We start from the raw sequence: 21,122 nt of genomic DNA on the forward strand, positions 1-21,122 counted from the left end.
TCTCGGAAAAATTCTGGAATGGCATTAGTAATGGAGTGGAGAGGGAAAAGCATGTACGTAATGTTGTTTGACGTTTTTTTTTTTTGAGTGTTTTAAACCTTAGTACGTTATTAATAGCACCTAGAAATCTGCATTTGTCCCTTAATTCTTCAAAAATGATTGAGTTTTAATCCATATCGTTGTAGAAGTGTATTAGCCATGGTCTAAAACATGAAAAAAAAAACCCTACCTGAAATAAAAACTATTTCATAGTTACAAGATCTATAAAGCTAGAAGTTGAGTACGTGAGCTTTTCAAATTACTTAACGAAACCGCAGTCCACTCTTCATCCTTATTACACTTGCGTCAGTGCGTCCTTGACTGAATTTACGTAACAATGGGTATTATCACGTTTATTAAAACTCGCTAAAGGCTTCAAAGGAAGTCCACCATTTGATGTTGTGTCATTTTTTCTTGATAAATAACACATGAATCGCTTTCATATTTTAGACGGACTCTCTTGCAAAGTCTATTTAAGATGATTCCCACTAATGCCTGTTTCGAAAAATAAAATTTAAGAGATATGATGAGTCAGACCTACTCCACTTACTCCTGTTCTGGCACTGATCACGTGCGTCATTTCATCGGTTCATGGTACATTTTGAGTTAGCTGGAAACAAGGCTGTTTGAAATAACATTTGAAAAAAACTTGATAGATAGAAAGTCTTGAGCGTATGGAACAATTTAATATATAATTTGTGAAAACGTCACGCAATTTTTAAACGAAATCGACTCAAAACATTCAAAGTCATCGCTTTCCGGGTTATAATTTGCGTCATCTAGTAACGGGCTTTGTGCACGTTTTAAACCATATCATTTTTTCTCTTCGATATATTTTTTAAAATTTCTCCAATTTAAAGGTGACAATCTAAATAACAAAGATGTACTTAAATGATATAGGTCACCGTGCTCGTTCACGAGCTTAAGACCATCACACCTCTTTACCTCCATTTATTGAAAAACAATACCACGTTCCGTGCGCGCGCTTATTCGCCTGATTACCCGATGCGTGTTTTTATGCGCAGCAAAGGATGCGTAATGCAGTACTGAGGAATCAACTTAGATTTAGCGCTACAAAGCTATTCTTGCATGAAAACGTATTAATGATTTGGGGGAGGAGAAGGAAGACGGATGAATTATGGGAGATCTATTCGGTCAACAAAATTGCAAAATTTTTGGAAAATCAAACGGATTTGCCCTTTTGGAAGAGATGTGAGTTACATGACCGTACGTGCGATATGAAGAAGATGAATAATGTTAATAAATAAAAGATGAGGAAGTGGAAATGATTTAACAACACAGGTAGTGACACATTTCTGAAGCAGTGTGCTTCTCAAACGGAGGGAACAAAAATACAAATAAATAAATAAATAAATATACATGTACTGGCATCCAGTGAAATTTCGTGCCTTCCGCTTCCTTCCAGTACTCTTTTACATCGCATATGCCGTCATGTACCTCACGTCTTTTAGCAAAAAAGAAAATCCTTTCGTTTTCATCTAAATACCTTTCAGATAAACGGCAAATCCTTTCGATTTTCTAAATATCTTTTTGTTTTACCGAACATTTTTTAGTTTCATTGATATCTTTCAGCGTTACTAGACAATTTGACATACGTGTATACTAGCTACATAACATCGAAATATGTACATGTCCGCAAACGGCTTTCATGCTCAATACGGTCGTACAATTTTGAAAGGAACTTGCGATTACGCTTAATGTCAAACTTTTAGGCATCAAGTTATATTCTATATATTAAGAGAAATTATCTGCATATATGTTTAACATTGGTATCCAACAGGCAGTAAATTAACCTCTTAGGTCGGCTGGTACTTGTATGTCGGCTGGCAATTAGTGTCAACGGTTGATGGATTTGTCCGAAAAATGAACATTTGGCCGAATGAAAATGTGAAATTTTGAGGACAATTTCTCAGCCAAGGACATTATCAGCCAACATAATAGTAAGCCAGAAATGGGTTTATTTATTTAATAATCCTTCCACTAATTAATTATTTTCACAGTGTACCTTCTTTCAGTTCTCTCCCAGTTTAGAGGATCATTATGACCCTGCTCTACTGGAATTTTTGCGTGGTTAAGGTTTGTCACTTGGGAAAGCAATCCGTGAGGAAAGTTTTTCCCTACGTGCTGAAATATTACCACAAGTATTTTAAGATCAGTTTATCGATTGCTTGGACGGCATGTCTATGTCACGTGATTTTGCTATGTGATTTTGCCACGTGATTTTGTCACGTCATTTGTCACGCGATTTTGTCACGTGATTTTTGTCACGTGATTTTTGTCACGTAATCTATCAATGATTGGTTGGCTAGGCGGGATTTTCAATCGATCTCCACTACGTAAGTCCTTGATGTGAGATTTGGAGACTTATCTACCTTTGTACAGTGAAAGAAAGCTCAGATATGTCACCTAAAACAGTTGAAGTATCTTTCTACTATTTTGAAAGGTTAGGGTACATGGCAACCGGAAGAACGCAAAGGTTGGAAGGTAAGTTTGTTTGTTATCCGGCAAAGTATTTGTTTAGTAAGTAAGACAACAGATTCGATGCTACTCAAATCAAAAACGTGAGAAATAACCTTTTTGAACATTCTAAAGCACCCTCTCAGTTCTAAAGAAACCTTGCTCGAGCGACTCAGCAAAGAAATGGAAGACTTCGCTGTCGAACAAAGATTGCAGTAACAAAAACAAATTTGAGGGGGGGCGCTTCTCAGAGAGGGAGCGCTTATTGGAAGGAGGGCGCTAAATCGAATCCTTATTTTTTAAACCAGAGAGTTTGACCCTTGTTTTGTGCTTACAATGTACAAATATTATAGGATATCAGCTGAACATCTGTCAATAGGCCATCATGCGTGTCCATGCGTTGTCAACACTCAATTTTAATTGTAAGTAACCCTTTAACTCCCAGATCAAGTTTGTAATTCTCCTTACTGTCAACAATACCATTCTTATAATGTTAGTTCAGAGAATTTAGTATTGGATTAACTAATTATCCCAAAATTGATAATTTTCTTTATTCTCATCACTTATCTGGTTGATATTGTATTGATATTGTCAAGAGAAATTCTCTCTTGGTCACTCATGGGAGTTTAAGGGTTAATGAGCAGCAGGAATGTTTATGTCAGTTTCCCACAATACCTTCACTGCAACTAGAGCAGACTGAGGCAATGAAGCATCTATTGCTGGAAATTACATTCTTGATATTTTGCCAACTGGCTTTAGAAAAAGCCTTATTAGATACAAAATATTTTGTTTAACAAAACTCTTGTTGAACCCCAATTAATGTGTCCTGGTAATTTCCACACACATCAGCATTGTGGTGGAATATTAAGTCAGCAGACTTATGTTAAAAGAACCTGGCCCTCCAGGTGTTTCTTTCATAACTGGATGAGGACTGTTTGAGTGCCATACTTTAAGGCAGATTTCCATTTTAATTACACTTTGTTCTATTGAATGCTGTTAGCTTGCTTCTGTGCAGCTAACTCCCATAGTTCAATGTGGGCACTATCATTAATTTTTTTTTGCTTATTTTGTTGACATGCACAATAGACCTTGCCAAAAAAGACTGCTTGTAGTCTGATACCAGATAAACTCTCTCAATGGTTTCCTTTTCTTTTTTGTTTCAGTCTTGTTTCATGCTACTGTCAATCATTGATTTAATATCACACATCTATCAGCAGAAACGAATAAATTTTATCAAACACCATCAGTCACAATTTAGGATATGATCTTCTGAACCTTATGAATTCTCACACCTGTTCAAGAAGAGTCTTTGGTACTTCAACTCTGCTTTTGACAGTTGCATGTGTGAAAATGATGAAGTGTACCCTCAGGTCCAGTGGCCTTAGGCACACCAGCCCTGGAACTTAAACCTTTAACTCCAGGATCTGATAGTCAATTCTCCCCTCCAGCTACAATATATTTTCTTTTAAATTGGTTACAAGAATTTGGTGTTAGATCAAGACAACAACTTCTGTTTGATATGTTTGAGTGTTCTCATTACCTGTTTGCTGGATAATGTATGAATATTGCAAGGAGAAGTTAGATGTTAATCACTTCTGGGAGGTAAAGTGTTAACTTAGTCACCATGCAAGACCACACAAAAGGGTACTAGAAGTAAAGCTGCCTTGCGTGGATTGGATGTTGGTCCACCATAGGTTGCCCTTTTCTCTCCTCTCCCCCTCTTTCCCTCCCCTCCCCCAGAATTTTAGTAGCTCTCCTTGGCACTTCACAGACATCTAGCCCATTGACTGGAGAAGGGCACCATGAGTGTAAAGTGTGTGGCCTGAGAACAAACACAATGGCCATACTGGGCTTAAAGGCATACCTCTTGTTGACACTCGTTATGATTCATAAGTTTGATATCTTTTTCTGCCCTCTGAATTACTAGGTCCTGAAGTCTAGGGTGCTAACTAGTAGGGAACTCGGTCTCCAGCTATCAAATCTTTCCAAGACAATCAGACTGTCTGAAAATTTTTTCTCTTGTTCTAGTCCTGATGTGAAGACCAAGTATTCACGCATGGATAACATTGACAATTCTGCCCTTACTGCTAAAAGGGGAAGAGCATCAGGTGGAGAACAGATTGGAAGAGGAAAGATAAAGGTTTGCTGAAACTGTGTATTCTAAAGAATGCGGAGAGGGTGAAAAGTCTTTAAGGGTGAAGCACTGCTTGAACAATGCAAAAATACTGGTGCTTGTGAAAAGACAAATGTGAAAGTGCACACACATGTGTACTGCAATGAACACTTGGTAAGCAAATATCACTGACAAGGCATTGAAATTCTCACCTCTTACCACTATGTGTTTGTGTGGCAAAATATTTAAAAAATGTTTTAGTGTTTCTAAGCCACAGACGGTCATATACACAAGAGCTCTACCATGCAACAAAGGTCAATACCAATAAAATTTGGTATGGTAATACTTGTGGTAAGGACTGACTTTCAAATTAAATGGAGGCTAAACAGTCATTGATTAATTCATGTGGCAAGCTCTTTCCAGAATGGATCAAGCCTATGGAAAGGTGTTACATTTGTGGCTGCTGTGAGATCTCTTTAAACACTAAAGAGGTTTGGAATCTCATCAGGGAATACACAGGAAGGTGAGACCTTCTGTGTGTGACCAATGTGGAAAAACTTTTCAAACACAAACCACTGGTCATCTTCATTACAAACACTTTTACACCACTGACCGATAAGACCAAAGTCCATTTTGTGAAAGGGCAGAGTGCAAGAAAACCTACATGTTCCAATACCAGCTCAAGATGCAATAATCACACACACACTGGTGAAAAGTCATGTGTGTTTCATGTGATTAAGCCTTTAGAGATTGGGGGCACCTAGTAAGACACAAGAAAACTCTTACAGATAAGAACCTCACTAGTGAGGCATTTTGGACGTGGATTTATTCAGCTGTCAAACCTGAGGTGGCACTTTGCAAAACATGGTGCCAGTGAAACCATTGTCTTGTTCTTTTTGTGACTAGTCTTTTCGTCATAAGCAGGATCTTCAAAGGCATCAGCTATAATGCACTGGACAGAGAGCTTACAAGTGCACTCTGTGTGTCAAGAGTTGTTGACGAAAGACATGGCTGAAATGACATTGACCAACAAGCATGGCTGTGACAGTTAGGAGTAAAATCATCCGTAACCAAACAATGCAATGACATCATAGAGTAAGTACCATTTTGGCATAACAGTTGTTTTTTCCACAACATTGAATGACACAAAGTTATGTAGTAATGTTTAACCCTTTAACTTCCAGAAGTGGTTAACAAGTAACTTCTCCTTACAATATCTAACTGCTATCCAGTATACAAGTAATGAAAATATTCAAATGTATCAGGTAGTTGTTATCTTGATCTAACACCAAATTCCTGTAACTTATTAGGAAATATGTAGCAGCCAGAAGGGAGAATGAACAATTAGATCTTGGGAGTTGAAGGGTTAAATAATCATCAGCTGAATTATTACTCATTGATGATGTGACCATCAACAACACCTTTCTTTTTTTAGTGTATGTAACAAATAGATTCCATGTTGCAATGAGTCCTTACTGGCAATAATACATGTAGTGCACAGAAGATGTCAAAAATATGGCGAGAACATTAGTGACACACTTGGCTGTGCCTGTGTGCCACATTTTTGTTCTTACGTCATCTGTGATGCATTACATTACAGAAAATATGAACTTAAATATGCAATCTATTTGTCAATCTGACTATGGCAGGAACTAATGTTTACAACAAAAAAACCCTCTAAAGTTATTGAAATTAGACCTCTGATCTTTTTTTTACGGGTAGGGTTGTACAATTTCCTATATAACAATGCTTGTAGTATCCACTGTGCACGGCAGGTAGAGATGAATAGTGAGAAGCTGGTCAAATCACAGGGTGGACAGTAGTTGAGTTGCATTACAGAGACCTGGGATGAGAAAGCTATGCCAGATTTTGGGGACTGCTGATTTATGAAGAGGCAGAGGAGGGGGGGTCAAAGCTTTTTCAGATTGGCAAAAGGGGGGGGGGGTGGGACCTAAACTTTTTATTGAGAAGTTTAGAGGGGGGGCTGTAGTTTGGGGTACATTTTAAGAGTGGTCCATTGCCCAAGGTGGGTGTTGTGCAAAGTAACCATCTTACAGTTGTATGTGTCATGGATTTTAATAATTACTAGGCATATAAGGAGATATACGAGGTGAAGGGGGGGTGGGTCATTGCATAAATATTGAATAAAGAAGGGAGGGTCACTAGCTATTTACATGGCCTGGAGGGGGATACTTATGGTTATTTTTTTATCTTTCCAACATATATTTCCAGCCCTTTCCCCCTCTACCTAAATGTAACACCTTAGGATGGACAACTCGTGCTGTCTAATCTCATTGCTCCTCATCATCCTTAGTCATTCTTGTTCAATTTTTTGGTTTATCCTTTCTTATTAGCTGTTAATCTACTCAGCCAATTGTTATTAACCCTCTAACTCCCAGAAGTGATTAACATAAAACTTCTCCCTACAATATTCATACATTCTTCAGCAAACAGGTAATGAGAATATTCAAACTTATCAGGTAGAAGCTGCTATCTTGATCTAGCACCAAGTTCTCATAACTAATTTACAAGGAAATGTGTAGCAGCTACAGGGGAGAATTAACAATCAGATCTTGGGAGTTAAAGGGTTAAGATGTTTCCTTCCATTCAAGGTAAATTCTTTTTCATCCAATACGACCAATGGGACTGGTTTTTAGTTTTTAAGCGCTTGTATGATAGAAGAACTGTTTATTTTGTTTGTCTCTATGTTGTGTCGTTTTACTTTGTTTGTTTTTGTTTTCCTTTATTTCGTTGTGTCCACCATCATCTCAAATTTCAAACCCGCACAGAAACTGGGCTCGAGATTGTTAGTCTTACAGATTTCGCATCTCCGAAAGTGAGCAAAATCCAAACATAAGATCAAAGGGGAAAAGTCAAAAGTATTATGCAGGGTGAGGAATCAAAGAGGACCAGTATGGACGAGGAAGTAATTTCTTCTTTTAATTTCCTTTCGTAACCATGAAAAAAGGAAAACATGAGCCGAAATCAAAAACATGTTTTGTTTCACGGTTTTTTTTTTTGCAGAGGAAATGAATGACAAGAAATAAAGACATGCTATATTTAGGTACAATCGAATATAAGTTTCAGTGAATAATCGGTTGTTTTGATCTTTTTGTCTTGAAATGTTCCGGGATCCAAAATGAAAAAAGACAAAAAAAAATTGAGCAAAATATAACAGTGGCATAGTACATGCGATGAAATTTTTTTGGTTTTCTAAACTTGTATGCACCCGCCTTACGATTAATTTTTAAAAATTAGCTTTTGACATAAACTTCGCAAACAGGAGGTAATTAAGCCTGATCTGACATGAATTTTATCAATATTTAGTTTTTAGGGGGTTTTAAAGATGTCTCTTGGGCAGACTCGGCGCTAAGCCAAGACAATTGCCGGAGTCTTCGAATAACAGCGCGAGTTGAAGAGAAAATACAATATCCTTCTTTTGCGGTCTCTTTAACACACTTAATTTTTGGCAAAATCTACATTTTTCCATATCGTCATTCAGATCAGCAGCAAACCAATTGAACGGTTTATTCGTTTTATGCGTGGTGTCGATGATTTTCGTTGTACAGTTCCTGTTTTGCGCGGCGAAAATCTTTTCAGTTACCGTCAAAACGCTCAACTCTTCTCTGTGTGACTTGGGGCTGATCAACTGAGCATGCGTCGTGAAGAGCCCGGAGGTGTATACGTGAGGTGCTAACCTTTTGGACACCGCACCAATGTCAAATATCTTTCATGTCGTTTATTAATTGTTTGTTTTTTTCATTCCGTCCTCCTAACATTATGGAATTTCAAAGTTAGGGGGGAAGTTGAAATTTTCTTCGAGTTTTAGGCCGCTAACCTTGATAAAGGCGAAAACACGTCGACTTTGTTGACGAATCGACGGCTTTTGTCGTGAGTTCTCGACCTCTTTGGAGTAATTGTTTCCCGCATGAAGATGTTATCTTTGCTTTTGCATGTTTTTTCAATAAAAGCAATTGTATCAAGACCAGCCTGAAGGAGAAAAATTTACATGTGTCAGGCTTTTGTCTTTAAGCAATTAAAATGGAATGAACCTTTAAGGACTTGAAATTCGCATAAATGAACGTCACTAGGGAGACTTAAAGTCTAATAATTCACTTGCTCCTCGGCGTAAGTAATTTTCATTGAATATTTGTAATTTTTTGGGGGAAGAATTGCCTTTTAGACTCTTTACCACTTAAGAATTTCATTCAAATCGATATTCCAGTGACAGGGAAGTTTTTTTTTTTATCGTCGAGGGATCATTAATCCTTTTAATCAGGTTTTGAATTTTGAGGGTAGAAATTTTCATGGACATTTCAGCCAATATGTAGGGGTGATTCCATATGTCTGCCTCACTTATCAGTAGAAATTTTTGCCCTTCGTAGCTTAAAATTATATTAGACTCACCGGACCAAAACGCAACTTTATTACGCAAGATAGTTGATCAACTATCCAGACTTGTTATTGACCGAATGCCTTCTCGCGGCACGGTTCGTTGCAGTTGTTGCAGCGCTAGTTCTTGCAAGATCTGGATGTCAATTCATCACTGCCACTTCATCACAGCAAGATCTTTGCCCGCTGTTTTGAGGAAAGGTGACCTTACCTTCGACTCACAGCGTGTGTGTTTTCTGAGCTGGCCATTAAGTAATTAAGTTAATTGTCTTGTTGCTTCGGATTTGCCTGCTTGACGAATACCTTTCAACCTCAACTTTACTTTCATTTACATTGTAGGAAGAAAACTCAAAGCGACTTCGATAACACGTTGGAGGGATGCAGAGGTTTTAGTCCTTAAGAGGCGACTCATAGGACGCTAGCAGTTTTTAACTTTTAAAATTATTGCCGTAATTATCAAGGGCGAGAAGTGATTGAGCCCGGCCACGAAGTACCAAACAAGAAAGCTTTGTCACACAAATTGTAGACCCTGGATTGAAGTTTTACAAGAGGCTTAACTCGAGATGGGATCAGTGAACCATGAACTACAGTTTCTTCGGAACAACCAGTTTTCAGGGGATTTGGAGAATTCAGAAGTCCAAGCACTACGAAAGGAACGGCAGATATCGCGAAAGATTTTGGTGTTTGCCTGCACCGTGGCAGTTACCGGATTTGTTTGCCTGGTCATCGGCATTGCTTTGCTTCGAATGAACAGGCTCGATGAGCATATTTCTACGAAGCCCGACAACAATTGTGCCTCAAATGGATGTGAGACGAGCGTCATAACAAAAACGACGAATTTCACGCAGAGTTGCAGTTATTCCGAAGAGTTTAAGAAATCAGGTACACTTAAAGTTACATTAGTTTTGTGTTATTGCATTAAAAGTTATTCTAACGCAGGAGCGAAGCAATTTACTACCCACCCACCAAAATTTACCTTCATTGAAAGTGAGAACCATTGATTAGTTGTTTTACAATTCAAATTAACGGATCGTTTTCTGATATAACTCGAAAACAGAGAGCTAAAGTAGTTTTTGGTCAATTAGTATGTCAGAGGTCAAACCAAAATGAGTTTGTCAAGACTTGCAATGTCACTGTACAAGAATAAAAAGCTCGTTTCGCATAAGATCTCGAAATCTTACGACGTTTATAACAGACCTCTGTATATTACAATCTAAAAATAACACAACCATATTAATTTCTGACTTTCATCATGTATATATTCTTTTAACTTTTTATGCTTTTTGTGAAATGAATAATTGAAAGTCATGTTTTGAATCGTATTCAAGAAGCGTTTTTTTTGGTTCGTTTATCGTTGCGAGTTGAAAATAATATAATTTACTTTTCTAAAAGGAAGTGGAAAATGTTCCCCTTTCGGGCCTCCGCACAAACATCTTGAATCATATATCATCAAACTTGTTTCCTCAAGCTACAAATTAGTTGTCAGAGTGTCATGATACTGAAGGGCAAAAAGTCAACAAAGTGATGATTAGTTTGTTCGCAAAGTTCAACAATTCTATAATTAAATTTGACTGAACTCGATTCGCCATTGCTGGCGAATTCTTTACCTATTTAGCTCTTAGATATTACTTTCTTTTGTCGTCACTGCTTTGATTAAAAATGATAAAAACCAGAAAAAAAAACGTAAATGATTTAATATTCAGATAGAGGATAATTGGAATATCACGAGGAAAGATTTTTGTTGTATTCTACAACGAAGAAGGACAATAAAACTTCCAAGTTATGCCAGTGAAAAGGTTCAGATTTGCTCTTCCGTCCTAATGAGCTAGTCTGTCAAATTCTCTTTTGTTAGGAAAATTAATGACCGTATCTGCTCTACGTCTGAAGAATTTTATAGCTGTTTTTAACCAGTTCGGCTATCAATCAGGAACAATCGAAGGCAAAACAACTCTAAATGACATTGCTGACTGGAGAGAGAGTAATAATTTACTAAATAGTCGTAATCGATTGGGTATTGTGCGATAGACTGTAAGTTATCAACTGATTGCCGCCGTTCTGTTATTCATCTAGCAGAATTTTTCTCCCTCGAAATCCAATTATTTTTTGTTGTTTTTAGCGTACCCAAAGTCGTTAGTCACTCCTACAAAATGGACACATCGTCGAGCAAAGAAGCATTAACTCATTGGTAAAATATATTTAATGGCGACTAAATTAGTTGTTGCTAACACATACATTTTGAAACAAAAAAACGCAAGACAAAAAAAAAAACAGCCATTCTTTCAAAGCGACGCACAGGCGTCAGCACTTCAGGAATCGATTAATACGAGTAGATTGTATGGTGCCAATAAGCGATTCTTGGAATTCAATCGAATGACACGTAATGAAGCGTTTTCGTGACCTAAACTTCATAGCTGAAACTTTAAATTGAAGTTGCGCAATGCTAACGCTATCATCGTTTAGAAGCTAAGTTTTTAATTTGCCTCTTAATGGGTCTCCTTCCGTTTTAATATTCGCCTTGGTTTGGTACCAAAAAAAACGAAGAAAAAAAATTTAAGAAAAAAGCAAGAATGATACGGCTATAAAATTTTAAGTCTATATTGTCCATGATCCTTTTCGTGTTTAATTTTTATTCCACATTTACTTTTAACTAACACCATTATGAACCAGAACAGACCTTGTCGCTGCACTCTGACCGACCATAATAATTAGTCATTTTTTTTTTAATTTAACTGAAGAGAAATATGGAGCAAAATTTTTACATGACAGAAAGCTGAGGTTCGGAAACATTACTCTCAATTTCTTCAACACTTTCCAGTGAGAAGTCGAGGCGTATTAAGTCGAGCGGGTACCCAGACAATTTTGACCTTTCAGTAAAAGTTGAGAGTACATAGATATTGAAAGCTAAACATAATTTTAGCAACACTTAGGGCCATAACACAAACACAGAGGATAAAAATAGAAAGGGTAAAATATCAGCATGACGGGCCACACTGGGAAAGGAAAATTAGAGACTTAATTGACACTCTCTCCATTTACCACAAGCGTGGACGGGTCAAGCTATGAAGCCCCAAAACGCAACAGAGCACGATTTTTTCTGCGCGTGCATGCAAGGAAAGTTTCCGTTATTTTGTTTTTTTTTTTTTTTTCAACTTTTGTGGTATAATTTCATATCTTGTTAAGACTATGCTGTACACAACTGCAACTACATCGGCTGAGAACATGGCAAAAATTCAATTCTGCTTGTACAAGAACTACATGTAAAGTTAATTTGTCTTTTTGAAAACGAGAAGTAGGTCTCCCGTAACTAAAATTTCTTCTCTCTGAATTAGCAGAGTCGAATTACGGACAAAATTTTTAGCTTTACGAATTCACGTGTTGCCATACAAAATCGAGCGATATAATTAGTTATTGACCTATATTGGCCGATGTTGAGTAGTATAACTAGGCTAATATTCAAGTGCCTCTTTCGAAAATGTGACTCTACGGGCGTGAATATTGATTTCATAATCAACAAACGCTGAGCAAGACAAAGCAATTTTTCTTTCAGGCTGATTTCAGAATTGAGGAGATCTGGAATTAAATTTTTTGAGCATGAGTGGAGGAGAAGCAGATCTTAAAACAATCACGCTCGCGTTTTTCCGTACCCGAGGCGGTTTGCTTGTTTTTACAAAGAGTTCCTAATAGCTTTAAAAGGTATTTTCTATTTTACTTTTTTCCGATTGGCTGCTGCCGTTTTTCGGAATCACCTTTCGCCCGGTACTTCATGAAAGCAGTCAAGAATGGTACACGAAAGTGACAACACAGAGTTAAGCAAGTCTACATTTTCACCCGCAGACAATCGCCCACGAATGCATGCACTCCTCAATGGCTTTGATCTTAATTGTCTAAAACCCACGACATTACATCTTTTAAGTTCCTCGAAATACTTTGTATTTATTAGGATTTTCGCTCCTGGGTTATTAAGAAGGTATTTAAAAAATTGAGTAGGTGTTGATTTTTAATAAAGAGAAAGCGTGGGTTTTTGAAAATAGTCTATGAGCGATTTGTAGCGTAAAAGACATGCACCAAATTTATTCCTTGTATCTCATTTATAACACTAACACGATAAATCTTTTTTGATTCCATGTGTTTCATGCGAGAAGTGAAATGCAATAGATTTGTCAGTCAACGTGTTCCTGTTTTTTGCTTGCGCAATTCCCTTTTTTCACAAATGACAACAACATCGGTTATTAAAGGCAAATCAACGCCTGAAGATATTATCACCGCCACACATCGCTCTTTCCACAATTAAAATGATAATTAGGTCTGCGAAGTAATTCTAGATGCTTCGAGACACTTGAAAAAAAAAAAAAAAACCACACGGTCGTGAATTTATCTTAAAATTGCAATATTTACACTCGAGGGAATTCCCCGTTATTGCAATTCTCCTTTTTCGTTGTGAGAGAGAAACAAGATCAGTTTTCGTCTCAGAATAAGATACACAACTCTCTAGCTCTTTGATCCCTGAGAGTGACAAGCATCGTATTTTTCCTTACAATATCACCCCTGAATCAATCATTAAGGTGACGACCGATTAAGGAAATGATCACTAAGTAAAGAAACTCTTGATCGTAAAAAAGAATCTCCTTGTTAGCACCTAAAGAAATGTATAAAGAACAGTATGGAGAATATACATACTGATATCAGGATGTGGAGGGTTAACAGGTAAAGCATTCAATTTATGTTCTCTGTGGCTGATTAATTTAATCGCACGATAGTAAAGCGAGTCTGATTTATTATTGTCACGCAAAACAAAGCAAAACAAAATTGTTGGTGTAGACGAAAACTGGGAAAATTTATCTCCAGTAGAGACACTGTTAAATGTTTTAAATTCGTTGTGTGTGAAAAGATTCTAAACTTCTTTCTGTTGTTTTTGCAGGCCTCCTAAAATTTGTAAACAAATTGAAAGAAACGTTTTACAAGCTGCATCCTTATGAAGTACCTTACAAGCCACGAGTATCGACGGATGAAGTCAGAAAGAACTTCAAAGCATTTAATCCGATTCCTTCCAGTATAAAGGACATCACGGACACATCAAGGTCATTATTACAAGAGCTCAGTAAACTACATATTAACATTGGGCTGCTGAAGACGAGAGAAGCAAAAGCACTGGCTGAGATGAAACATTTCCTAGCGCATAATTTTGGCAATGTTTATAATTTTGATTATTATTCAGGTACAGACTTAGTTACTGTGTCTTTATAAAGCAATTTTCAATTGAGTGTGGAAAGTAATCCACGATTACTTTAGTTATGCTCTATTTCGTTCTGTGATTGATCAAGACTACTCGCGTGACTGCCTTACAAATCACATTCAAGACTAAACTGAACGAAGCGCGGGAAAACGTCGTGATGAAGACGCTGTCGATTTCAGTTCTACGTCTGATTGGTTGAGAAGGTGATGCAAATTTTTTGGACCAATCACTGCGCAAATTAAAACAAAACCAATTGTCTTCTATAGCATTGTTGTTTTACCCTGTGTTTTTTCTTTTGAGGGTTATTTAGTATCATCAACTGAGTTGTTAACGTAAATTGGCCACCGTAAAGAGTTTAGCTTTGAAAACCAACGCAGCACCACAGTTTCTTTAGAAACTTGTCCCTTTATTCATTTTTACTTTGGAGTTTTCTTTAGGGGAATGGGTTGGCTTACTTGAGTGTTAACGGTATTCTGTAGTTTGCTTTAAGTTCAAATTAAGTTCTTAGCGTCAAGTTGTTCTGTATGATTCTGTTACCTGTCACGTTTCACGCAACACGCAAGTTAGGTTTCCCATAGTGCATTTCAGTATTAATTGTATTAACCACTTGTTCGACTGATCGGCCATGTTGATAATTATTACTTATTACATGGCCGATTATTCGAGCACATGGTTAATAAAATTGATACTGAATGCACTATGGAAACCTAACTTGCGTGTTGCGTGACATGTGACAGGTAACAGTTCTTGCACAACTTTTAAAACTGCTTCCGGCTTGAAGGAAGTTACGTTCATTTCAACCCAGTAAGGTATCAGCAAGGGTGACTAAGAATGAAAAGGATTCAAAGGAAACGAAAACGTCTTCTGGAACGTTCGAAACTGCCTGACCTTCTACCTGTAGTTCACTGATCCAGGTCAGAAATAGACTACGAGCAGTTCCTACTTTTCAACGAAGTCTTTCCCTCAAGTAAACAAAAATAATTAAAATTGGTGATAGCGCGCTTGGGGAAAGTCTAGGGGTGACCCCTTTTTCCGAGCGTCTGGCTCTGAGAACTCCGCGCAGAGTGTACATTAGGAAGGAAGGACTGTTTGTAGTCTAAGTCAGAAAAGGAAAATATTTTGGGGATTTCTAGTGTTTGAAAACGTTTGTCTACTTTTCCAGGTCAGTGGATGCTCGGCCCAAACAGATTTTGTTACGTGGATGTCATTGCCAGACTACCATATCACTTTCGTATGTTCTTGAAAAAGTTGTCCCCATCAACAATAGAAGATATGCAGACCATCATTGAAGTTCTAAAAGGCTTTGGAAGAGGAATTGAGCAGTACAGAGAGAACATCGAACGTGGAGTCAGAACTGGAATGGTAGGCTCTGTCGAAGAGTGTCGAGTGGGACTGGATTGTTTAACCCAGATGTATCCGAAAATTGGAGACAGTCTACGGGAAGAAGACATCATGATGGAATCATTCTCAGATCCATTTCTGACGTATAGGTTTTACCAAAGATTTCAGAAGGTGGAAGGGCTGTGGTCACGGAGAGAAAATGTGTCTTTAGAGTACTCGATGGTGGACAGTTTGATTAGTTACATGGGCATTCCTTTGGTGAATTTAATGCGATATCTTAAAGAGGATCACATGAAGCATTGTGTGCCTAGTAACGTTTCCAGCGGACTGTTTAATCGCCCGTTGCATTATGTGTACTATAACGGGATTGCTGATGTTTCTAAGCCCGCGAGTAGAAAACTGCCCAGCGGTGAAATAATCGATGGGAAGGCTGGGTACGAGAGAACTATGCGATTTTTTACAACAACAAATCACACAGCTGGTAAGTGAACGCAGTTCCTTATATAATTTTTCATACCTCTGACCACTTGACTTTTTTCCTCTTAACTCAAATGAATTCCGCTGCAGCAAAAGTTATGAGGTGTATTATAGCAGTTGATGTAGCATGTGCAGCTGTCACGTGACTGTTATATGCGCGGGAAAGTCACTTCAGTGCTGTCCGTTCATACAACTATGAACTGACAGCGCGTAAGTCATTTAGCAGACGCTGTAATGTTGATGTTACCATTGTTCCAACTTGCTTCACGGCATGAAAGCGCGATTAAACTATGCGAAAGAGACTGAGAAAGTGAAGTACTTAGCCCTAGAAAAATTAATTCTATGTAGATTCCTAGGATTTGCGCGTTTTTGCAAACCTGTGGTGTAGTATTTGACGAAAAAAATTACACCACAATGGGAGGAATTTATGGGGGAGACCCTTAGGACCTCTCGGGTACACCCTTGAATACATCATCACTTAACCTGATCTTCAGTCATTTTTTCACTTCCACAGAATCTGTTTACAAACTTGGTTGGTCCTTGTTAGAGTCTATTTATCCTCAAGTTTTAGACATAGCCAAGTCTGTCACGGGATTCACAAACGAAAGTAAAGCTGTGGAGTCATTTCGAAAGTTAGTCCATTCACCATCAATGTTCTTCAATGAGCAACCTTTCCCCAAAAACGAATCAGACGAGAGAGCTCATAGGAAGTGCAACAGTGAAAAAGGTAGTGTGACTTAAACCAGAACAATTTCTAACGAGGCATTCGGTCCTTTTTCACGTGGAGTAAAGATTCCAATCTCAACATGGGATTTACCAACTCACCTGGCAACAGAAGTAAAGAAATGGTCATCACAGTTGAGCTGCAATTTAAGAAATGAGGGTATTCGAACCCAGGCCTCCTAGATACAAGTTGAGGGCTACCACTAACTAAGCTACGAACCTCATTTTGGGAGCGAGGCAAATTTTAGAACATTCTTTGTTACCGTTAAGGAATCTGAAAATATCTTAACGAGGACGGCGCGAGTTTTTTTTTCTTTTTTTTTTTTTTTTACCAATCACTCATCGGTATAAGACAAAACCAAAGCAGTCCGGAATTACTATCGATACTCCAATGAAACTGACTTATTTGTTGTATCTTCAATCATTGGTTCACCTCAAGGGCCTTCAATAACCGTTTCAGATTACGAGTTGTGCTGCCAATTCGGACTACTCAAAATCTTAAACTCGCTACCAATTGGCTGTAGACTGAACTGATAATGACAGGCGTGACCAAAAAAACACCACCTGCGCTGCTTAGTATTTCCTTTGAATCTTTACAAATGACAGCGTCGTAGGCTTAAACCGCATAATTTCAATTGCTTACTGTCGGGCTGTCTGATCCAATATTCAACTTCAGACGGCTCCTCTGGAACCTGGGCCATCTGCAAGACGCTACAACTTTTAATAATTGTTGATGCGCTTATTCTTTCAAATTTCAGCTGCGCGGGAATTCTGTCCAGTGCGCTATGCCGCTATGCAACGATGGTTCAAGTTTTCTCGCAGCACTCTCAGTCAAATTGAGCCCAAGCTCTTGCAGATGTTTCACTGGCCCCTAGGCCCCCGGAAGACCACGCCCGTTTGCCCTGTTGCCATCGCAGTGAATTTTATGCCGACTTCTTCGGCACAGACTTACACTACAAGTTATCGGACCTGCAAGAAACCGGCGTTTTTCCGAATACCTTTCTTTCTGGACCGAATGGGCCCAAAGTATTCCGAGTGGACGACGAGTGCTCACGAAGCCAGGCCTGGTCACCACCTACAGTCTCAAGGTTACGTGGAAAATTTTCTGTAAGTTTCATTCGTGAACCAAGTCCATCAATTTACCACACGTTAAGGGTAAAATTGCCGACGGAACCTTAGATGTACTGATATTCCTAGAAGAGCGTCCTGAGCCCCCTTTCTCTTTTCATTTCTAGCCCGTAGATAAAGTTAAGCGTTATTCTAAGCGCCATATTCTTTTCCAATGTATGTTTCTAAGTTACGTCACCTTTGCTTTATCTGCGCAGGGACTGGTGCGGCCCAGTAGTAAGTGTCTTGATCAAGAGCAGATATATTGCTTACTCTGAGGGGTGGGCACTTTATGCCGAGAATCCTCTTGTTGCTAAGGAAACGGGTAAGATTTGATACATTTTAAACCTAATACTCTGACTGAGTACCTCAGAGCGACTCTGAGTTATCTTGATCATAGTTCAAGTTGGTTTTAGATCCGTTCAAAGTTCAATTCAAAGAAAACGTTGTTCAAGAGTTTGTCGAGTATCATGCTCTGCAGACAAACAGAGTGGCATTGTTGAGTGGCATTGAAAACTTTACGGATAACAATCGATTAAAATGTTTGTGAATTTCATGATTTAATTTCGAATAGGATGTTTTGAAATATTTTTGAATAGCACTCTCCTACGGCTCGTGAAACACATCCCGTGCCCATAAATGAAAGTCCCTTCGCGTTCATATTGTTTCTTACAATACTAGTCTTGGAAATTTGAGGCATAACTGACTGTCAAATCATGTAGACATCACTGTTGGTTTCAATTAGTGCTTCACGCACTTATAACTATTAGGGACCTTTAGCAGTTAGGACGGCAACGCTAAGGAAGACGTCGATTTAAAAATGAATATATATTTTTTGTTGGAATTTCGCGAATGACTGGATGTGTTTATCATCTCGTGCGGCGCTGCAAGTTAACCTCAGCATAACGTATGAGAGCAGCGTTGAGTTCCAAATGGAAACTTAAATAGTTTGCTGTCAGCGTTTCCTTTCCTACACTAGGCAAATTTTGATGATTTCATGTCGTTATTTTAAAGAGGACAGCTAAGAAATGTACACAATTTGAAAACGCACCTGCTACGTTATTGTTCAACTCATTAGATCTTTTGTTTTGCCTCGTCCTCGTTGACGTCGCCGTCGTGGTTTGCTTAAGGTCCCTAGTATCGTTGTCGTGAAAGGAACTGAAAAAGTACATGTTATTGGGGACCATTTACTATTTATCCCCTGGGAGGGGAGGGAGGGGAGGACGATCGGAGGTTTTGGGAATCACATGGTTTTCAGAGGGAACAGGGGGGGACATCAGTCGTCGTCAACAGAGTATAAGGCGGGGCTATAGAAAATTGACTGCCAATTACCTGCCACTGTGGGCAGATCATAAGGATATTACAGATCCTTAGGGGAGGGGGTCGGGTAAATTCTATTGAGACTCTACCAAATTGCTGGATCTTAACTATCACACAGATGTTTACAACGACAATCCACTGAGACGATATGGAATGCTGAAATGGCAAGTATGGCGGGCTTTGCGTCTGATCGTCGACACAGGTCTACATTTCATGGGCATGACACGTGATCAAGCCATTCAGCTGTTTAGCGACTACGCTTGGGACGACACAGATGTGGCTCTGAAGGAAGTGACACGATACCAGAGCGGTCCTGGGCAAGCGACTGCGTACATGATAGGCCAGCAGGCTTTTATAGACATGCGAGAAAACGCCCAGAAGAAACTGGGGTCAAAGTTTGACATACGGGACTTCCACTTTTACTTGTTATCGCAGGGGCCTGCGCCCCTTGATTACGTGGCTAAACAAATTAACAATTACGTGGAGTGCACCTTAAATGGAACCTCTCCTGGTTGTGAACAGTTTCAAACATCTGCGTATGAGCGAATGCGATTCGCTGCAGGTCAGGGATACGATTCTGAATTACAGTGGGATCATCTGGAAGATTTTTATTTTCCTCCGGAAATACACGAATTATAATAATGAGCTTGGCTGATTTTCGTTGCTAAACAAATGGAAAATGAATGATGTAGGGAATAAAGTTTTATGCTTTGTACCCTTTACGCGGGCTTAATCTTCATGAAAAGCACAGGTCCATCGGCTTTAAAACATGAGTTGTAGTGTATTTCCAATGAGAGGGAACAGATGGATAAATGGAATACTATTCCAACAAAAAATGGAGAGTTTCAGTGTCGTGCGAGTTTGTTGAATGAACGTAAAATGAACTTACAAAGTCATATCAAGTTTAAAGTCCCCTCCCCCCCCCACACGACATATGATTTCCTTTTTAAATGGCGTACCAATAGCGAAATTTTCAATTGAGTGTCCAATTTAACCCTGCAATGCATTTGTTTTTATGACGCACTGTGATCAGAGAACATAGACATGAAAATGTTGCAAGATTTTAATTTTTTCCGATTCAATGTATAGTAAAAATAAGCTCCCGCAGAGAAAAAAAAGTCCTGTAAAAACACGCTGTTAAATATTTATACCTCTAGTCAAATTAATTTGAATTCTCATCGACCATTTTATTATGGACTGCTGGGATAACTTTCGTTTTGAGTTCGCAACACTCAAAAAATGCGTTTTTAAAGGAAATGAATTGGGGCTTGAATGGAGCAAAACAAATTAGCCCTTGGCAGTGTTGAACGCGGTGAAACATAAGTTACTTAACCGCGTTCAAATGATCCTACTCGTGTAATTTTCCGAGAATGACGGGAAAACAAGTCGTGATTTAAAAAACTGCTCTAATGTGATGGTACATTTTGTACATAAATATAATTTATTTAGAGAAAATTGCTCTTAAAATAAATGACGCCCGAGTATGTACAGGGAATATGGATTTGTAGAAATATCACTTGTAGAAATTGTTTGATATCCTAGGGATACAGATGTGGAATGAATAACATGATAGATTTATTAATGATATGATAAGCTGAATTACGCTATCATTTTGATTGGTTCTTACCCATAATGCATTGGAGGGCAGACGCATAGATGACGTCATCATAAACAACATCTTGCTTTTTCATCATGTAAAACTAATGATTTCCATGCTGTCGTACGTCTGTTTAGTAATCACTGATCACGGAGGCGTCAAAATATGATAAGAACGCTTGTAACATACTCGGCTGCGCCTCGGCCTCGTGTGCCACTTGGTTATTCTTACCACATTTTGACGTCATCTGTGATCTATTACTGAAAACATGGACGGCAACATGAAATAAATTTGATAATTTA

The 21,122-nt window shown here is 38.4% G+C and overlaps 1 protein-coding gene across 8 annotated transcripts; it reads left to right on the forward strand.

The window, feature by feature from the left end:
- Window positions 1-2,353: 2,353 nt before the first annotated feature.
- On the forward strand, window positions 2,354-20,713 carry LOC131776940 (uncharacterized). Of its 8 annotated transcripts, none has more exons than XM_066160386.1 (10): window positions 2,354-2,396; window positions 2,504-2,544; window positions 4,546-5,725; window positions 9,362-9,904; window positions 13,941-14,237; window positions 15,418-16,077; window positions 16,588-16,800; window positions 17,555-17,903; window positions 18,122-18,228; window positions 19,342-20,713. In XM_066160386.1, the coding sequence occupies exons 4-10, from the start codon at window positions 9,586-9,588 to the stop codon at window positions 19,860-19,862; spliced, it is 2,466 nt and encodes an 821-aa protein (XP_066016483.1). In that variant the 5' UTR covers window positions 2,354-2,396; window positions 2,504-2,544; window positions 4,546-5,725; window positions 9,362-9,585; the 3' UTR covers window positions 19,863-20,713. The 8 variants fall into 8 exon arrangements, with proteins under 8 accessions (XP_066016483.1, XP_066016485.1, XP_066016484.1 ...); XM_066160388.1 differs by having other exon boundaries at window positions 2,370-2,396; window positions 2,509-2,544; XM_066160387.1 differs by having other exon boundaries at window positions 2,374-2,544; window positions 4,546-5,153; window positions 5,555-5,725.
- Window positions 20,714-21,122: the final 409 nt, after the last annotated feature.

Source organism: Pocillopora verrucosa, chromosome 13 (assembly GCF_036669915.1).
Source record: "Pocillopora verrucosa isolate sample1 chromosome 13, ASM3666991v2, whole genome shotgun sequence".
Taxonomy (NCBI): Eukaryota; Metazoa; Cnidaria; class Anthozoa; order Scleractinia; family Pocilloporidae; genus Pocillopora; species Pocillopora verrucosa.

Excerpts from the sequence above, each read along its gene's own strand:
- LOC131776940 (XM_066160386.1), top strand. The coding sequence starts at position 9,586 with ATGGGATCAGTGAACCATGAACTACAGTTTCTTCGGAACAACCAGTTT. Across the intron at positions 16,801-17,554 it reads GAAGTGCAACAGTGAAAAAG|CTGCGCGGGAATTCTGTCCA; the intron begins GTAGTGTGACTT and ends TTCAAATTTCAG. Across the intron at positions 18,229-19,341 it reads TCTTGTTGCTAAGGAAACGG|ATGTTTACAACGACAATCCA; the intron begins GTAAGATTTGAT and ends ACTATCACACAG.